This window comes from Citrus clementina, unplaced genomic scaffold (genome assembly GCF_000493195.1).
Source record: "Citrus clementina cultivar Clemenules unplaced genomic scaffold, Citrus_clementina_v1.0 scaffold_3, whole genome shotgun sequence".
NCBI classification, from domain to species: Eukaryota; Viridiplantae; Streptophyta; class Magnoliopsida; order Sapindales; family Rutaceae; genus Citrus; species Citrus x clementina.
This window is the reverse complement of record NW_006262339.1, coordinates 9,100,867-9,106,919: the sequence shown is the minus strand read 5'-3', so window position 1 is coordinate 9,106,919 and position 6,053 is coordinate 9,100,867. Positions and strand designations below refer to the sequence as shown.

The following is a 6,053-nucleotide window of genomic DNA, read 5'->3' as shown; positions in this document are numbered from 1 at the left end:
TTAAAATGGTATTGTATCAAATTATAAGTTCAAAATTCTAAAAGAATAGTTAAAAGAAATATTTATTAGCAACATAGAAAGTTTTAGATCTTTGTATAAATATTAAATAAATAAATTATATTCGAGAAACTAAATTTAAACCGCTCATTAACACTTCATACTTTGATAAGAGAGAATTTTTAAAAATGAAAACGACCCAAAAAATCCTCAAGAGAGCCAAAAATTACGGACAAAAGATTACCCTGAGATGATCTTTATAATATTACTCTCTCTCTCAATCTGATAACACTAGTTAATAATTACAGTCTCCTTCCCTGGTTAACATTATCATAATCCTCAACTGTACAGTAATACATAATTTTCACTTCGTACATACAACAACGACCAATAGAATTTGAACTTCCACAGTTCCACTTTCTAGCGGATGCTAAATTACAAACAGATTACTAAGGACATGGCATAAATTAGAGGCACCAGCTATTTTACATCTTCTGTTACTCAATTCTTCAAAGTTGGGTCTCCATTGTCATTTTTGTTTCTTGTCGGAACTGGTAACATTATTATCAGCTACCGAAGCTGCTGCCAATTCCATCAACCTCTCGTAATCTATCTCAGTAGATCTATACTTGAACTTGATTCCATCCTGTGCCCATGACTTTATGCAAAGGATAGCTTGCGTGCTATCATGTGGCATGGAAAAGCGTAGTTTATCAATTTCATCGCCTTTACTGCAAAATAGTTCTTCGGGAGCCACTGAAGTTGCCTGTACTGCCAGGAAATCTCGAGCCATCACTGATAGCCGAGGGTATCGGGTGCTGTTCACCTTCCACCACTCCAGAACATCTGTTGGCATTGGAGCTGGAGGCTCTGAGAGATATTGAGTGAGCTCGTCCGTAGCACTGACTATGCTGCCTCTTCGTTTCTTTCGGGCGATTTCCTCTGCAAAAGAAACACTCCCTCCATCTTCGATCTCATGAGCACCATATCCACTTGTAACGGATGGGAAATGGCCGGTAGAATAATTTCTCATAAAATGGGCTCTTGCTTCTTCTAGGTGATTTTCTGAGTTGAGGTTCTCAGGAATAAGCTCGCATTTGATCCGGGGATCAAGAATGGCTGTCATGTAGGTAAATATGTTGCAAACTTGGCTGCTGTAACTCCTGGCCTTTTTGGCCATGTCTTCAGCTGCACTCTTTAGCCACTCAGGGGTATGACGGGATTCTCTGCACACAGTAATCATCTCAGAAATGTGATCCATGAAGAAGAGAATCAGCCCAATTGTGGGCATTTTGGTCGTGCACATGTTATTAGTGGTCTTATAGAAGGGTTCTAAGTATCCGTGCACAATACTGACTGCAGTCTTCTCTGCGGCGGTTAGTATCATCCGGTCACCTAATTTTTCTCCATTCTTCCTGACAACAGCTTCCATGGTCTTACCAGCCTGCAATCTCAAGCCATCATTAGCCACTAAATAGCATCTACGGAGCACAATACAAGAGATGTAGAGTATTGAGTTATTTTCTTGTACCTTATACAAGAGCCTTACAGGAAAGAACAAGTACCTTGTGCACTATATCAAGCATTTGGTAACTGCCACTCCATCGTGCTGAAGTGTCGAGGGGAAATTTCCAACTGCCTTCTCTATAGGCCATTGAAAATTGAATAAAATCCTCCGAAAAGTCTGTACATTCATTTAACTGAAGTGCAAACTCCCGGACTCTAGAGATTACAGGTTTCGTGGTTCTTAATCCATCATCTATGATCAAGCTCAGGGTACGAGCAGCACAGGGGATATAGCAGAAGGGTCCCACTTTCTGACCATCGAACTTCTCTTTTAAAGTATGGCATGCATGGATAGCATTCTGACTATTATCATGTGTACAAGACAGAACTTTATTTTCAATATTGTAATTCTCAAGAACCTTTTCTAGGGAGTGATAGGTCTCTGAATCTCCACAAGGGTAAGGTATGTGACATATATCAAGAAGCACCTTCCGAAAGGACCAGCTTTCATCAATCCATTGACATGTGACACTCATATAAAAGAAACTCTCATAGGAAGTCCAGAAATCAAGAATGATTGAGAGTTTAGAAGAAACTTGTTCTAATGATAACCTTACATCTTCCTGCATGCTCCTGAAAACTTCACGAAACACTGCTTTGTACTTGTCACCCGGCCAAAGTTGTATTGATGGATTTAGAAATCTAAAGGAGTTCATCAACCACTTCTCCTCCAATGTTGAAGGAGGGAGAGAAGCTAGAATGAGCCACCTGATCAGCAACCAGTTTAGATGATCATAATCCACCTGGTGTGCTTTAGCCTGCGGCTGAGATTTCTTAACTATGACTGTAGTTTGTGGTGCTGTGGCAGTACTGGTGGCAGCATCCCCTGATTTATCATATCCTGGATGCCGATTAGCCAGATGTCTACCCAAATTACCTTAAACAAAAAGGAAGAGTATTAGACGCAAGAGCATTGCATACGGGTTTTGATATTCTAAAAATGCTCAGGCCTCCCATAAGCTTGCCAAATAGCAAAACAGATTCATCTAGCATTTAACAGGGTAAAGGAGAAATAGTAGTGACATCTCAATTGCAAATGCTCATATATAACTATAAATAGACAGTTAGATATTCATGGTCTAACTGAAGCAAGTGGACGAAACATACCAGTGGCGGTTGCAATGGAATAGCTTTGACCACAAAACTTGCATCTTCGACTTTTCCCATCCGGAGCCGTCTCAAAAAACTTAAGGTAAACTGAAGTCATTGTCTTCTTTCTTGGCTTAGCTGAAGGAGCAGCATTTCCTTTTTCTGAAGAACCCAATCCAATATCTATTGGATCAATGCTTGGAATTAGTGTCATATCCATCATGTGTTTGGGCTCCACTTCTACTCCTACAATCAACAAGAGAAAAGGAATTTGTAGATTCTTAGTTAAGGCATGATTCATTTCTCCACCACATCTTTTAAAAAATAAAAAAGGGAAAAAAAAAAAGCAAACTGCATTGAACACTTCAGATTACTACACAATATTAAACAAGTCAACAATGCCAGCCTAAGCCAACCGTTAAAGTTCTATGGATCCTTTCATCAATCCCTTAACACCCGCATTATGTCCTGCCTACATCTCCTATTGTCGAAATGTTGTTCTGGATTAAATTACATGGTCCAATAAAGTTACTATCTTCAACCACACTAGCAGTACAAAATATTACGTAAGATGACACAAACAAACAGCTTTTAGGAGAACCTTACGCTCGAACAACATAGGTTAAGTTGGTTAACAGCTGCTCTGTTAACATAATTTTTAAAAGCACTGACAGTGAAAAGCGTTTCGTAAACACTCAATTGTACTTGAAAGCTAAGTAATTCCATTATACTGTAAGCAGTCTGTGAATTAAAAGCAGCAACACCTCAATTTTTCCAATCAAATTTAAATGAACTATTTGTACCTTTGTAAGTTTTGTAAGCAGTGTTTACGCTCCAATCCATCGAGCCTCCAGCTTTTCCAGTCACTATTCCTGCCTGTAAATCCAATCCAGCTTTCAAAATACAGATTTATTTTTTTTAACAAGAAAAACAAAAAAAAATATGGAAATTACTTTTTAGACAATCAGTTACTTATTAGACAATCAAAAGACTTTACAAGAATCACTCTGTTACTTACCGCGAAATTCATGAAACCGCCGCCGCCGATCGTTTTACCCTGTTGCGTTCTTCAGTAAGACAGCTCAACAACTTTTTTTTTTCCCTTACAAAAGAGAAATCATTTCATAATTTGATTTTTTTAAGCTATTTTCCAGCAAAAAGGAAGTGACAGTCACTGATCGTAAATCCGATCGCTGACTCCACCTTCGTAACTCCAGACATCAGACTTCAGAACCGAACAAGCAAAGGAAACGACGACGTAGCTCTGCTGATGGAGTGAGAAAGAAAGAGAGAGAAAGAAGAAGTTTGTTTGTTAAAATTAGACAGAGAAATGGAGGGAGAATGAAGAGAGAAAGAGGGAAAGATCGGCGCTGGATCTAAGCCGGATCTGAGCCGAGCTAGCGAAAAGACTGAAGAACCAGAGAGCAAAACAAGAAAAAGATCAGCCGGATCTGAAACTATACATGTTTCAACGGCTTTATTTTATTTTTTTATTTTTATTAATTTTCTGGCTCGGCTGTGTGAGTCAACTCAAATAGTCAAATGATTGGAACGGGGAATCCGACTAGACTCAGTAGCTGGGGGGCAGTAGACTCGGGTCTTTTAAGAGACAGGAGAGTGAGCGAACAACAATAATAATAAGTGAGCCAGCTTGCTCTTTGTTGAAACAAGTAAATAAATAAAAGTGGTGGGGTGTGGGCTGCTGCAGCCACGACGCTGGGCTGGTTCCTGGTGGCGGCTAAGTTTTGCAACAGTTAGTTTCTAGCTGCTGTTTGTTTTCTTTGTCGAGCCCAAGGTTCCCGCTAGCTTCCGTTTTGGCTCCGACTTGAATTCGCTCGCTCGGGCGCTCCCTCCTTTCACCTTGATTTCAAATGAAACGTTCCAATTTTTATAACACAATTTTTGCAGTCCCTTAGTTTTGTAAGAAAGATAGAAACTGAACAATGTTTGGGAGTCCCAACTTTTAAGTTGTAACTCAAGTAAAAATATGATGTGTCACTTACCTATTGGATAATAAATGTAAAATTATTTATTATTATATTTTATGATTCAATTGATAAATAACAAAATCAATTCAAATTCAAATATTAAGATTTTTAGTGTCGCACAAAACAAATAATAGTAAGATAAAATAAATAAATAAATACGGTATTTATTCATTTGATAGTGGAATGAATTAATTACTATCAAGCGAATAAAGTCTCGTTTAGAACCTACAATTTAAGAGATGTCTCCTAAATTAAGTGTCACCTTAATGTATGTTGAACTACAAATATATAGTAATTTAGAAGTGTAGGATTCTTTTCTTTCTTTATATAAATTACCTTAAATTTTTATTTTGAAATGATTCGTTAGTAGCGAGCTATTAATATGAGAAAGGGTTCGAGTCTCTTTGTGTACAATTCAAATATCTAGAAGTATAATTTATTTTGAGTTTAGATATCCAAATTATACTATCACGAAATTGATTTATCTAGATAGGATCTCTAATAACGTGCACATGTTATTAGTGTTAAACAATGAAGAAAGAAAAAGAGAAATATTTATTTTTAATTTGGCAGCGCTTGACTTACATTTACTGTAAGTAACATTCCGAGAAAATGAATCGTTGGATTCCTCATTTTGTAGATCCAACAGCTATGATGAAAGTTAACGCAAAATTAGGTTCAGGTACTGGCTGTAAATTCATTTTTAAAAACAAAAGAATGGCAACCTGCTAAAACGGTTGTTGAAAAAACTAACCTAAGGGGTTAGTCGGTAATGATAATTTTAGAGGGAAATGATGAGTGACGAGCGGTCGTCTAAATATTCCAGAAAATTCAAGACAGAAAGTACAGTAAATAAGTTTTGAAAGAGGGAAAGCAATAGAAGCAGCAAACGAGATAACCAAATTCCTATTTCATTTTTTCAGATCACAAATTGGGGAAACCAAAAAAATTGCAGCACCACTTGTCAAAAAAAAAAAAAATTGCAGCACCATAAAATCGAAGGTAGAGGCGCTGGAATATCACAGAAAATGCTAAAATTTGAAGCATCATCTTGTTAAGTTGTCTTCACCATATATTTTCCCTCACATCATTCCTTGTTATGGGTGGGTCGTTATTATTGGAACACGGTGATTTGGAAAAATCTCAAAATTGATCCTGATAAAAGCATGGCAGCAAAATGAGCATGGGTTACGTGTGTAAGCGAAGCTTAGTGAAGGGCGCATATCAAGGGTTAGGAATGAAAGGATGAAAGTAGGAAATTTGTTAGTTTATTTTAGTGGAAAGGTAAAATGTTAAGCAGATGGAAAGAAATGACAGAGCAAATTGAACCGGCTATAATGAGAAACGCCTGGGATCGACTTTACCATTGATCCATTTTGCAATTGGTTTCCAACTGATTTCAATAAGTTTTTA

General features: G+C 37.4%; 1 protein-coding gene across 1 annotated transcript; it reads right to left on the bottom strand.

Annotated features, from left to right (window-relative positions):
• Positions 1–232: 232 nt before the first annotated feature.
• On the bottom strand, positions 233–4,341 carry LOC18048317 (zinc finger BED domain-containing protein DAYSLEEPER). Its single transcript, XM_006440839.2, has 5 exons — positions 3,671–4,341; positions 3,456–3,528; positions 2,671–2,898; positions 1,563–2,440; positions 233–1,441 (listed from the first exon to the last, which is right to left on the bottom strand). The coding sequence occupies exons 1-5, from the start codon at positions 3,680–3,682 to the stop codon at positions 527–529; spliced, it is 2,106 nt and encodes a 701-aa protein (XP_006440902.1). The 5' UTR covers positions 3,683–4,341; the 3' UTR covers positions 233–526.
• Between the last annotated feature and the right edge of the window lie 1,712 nt (positions 4,342–6,053).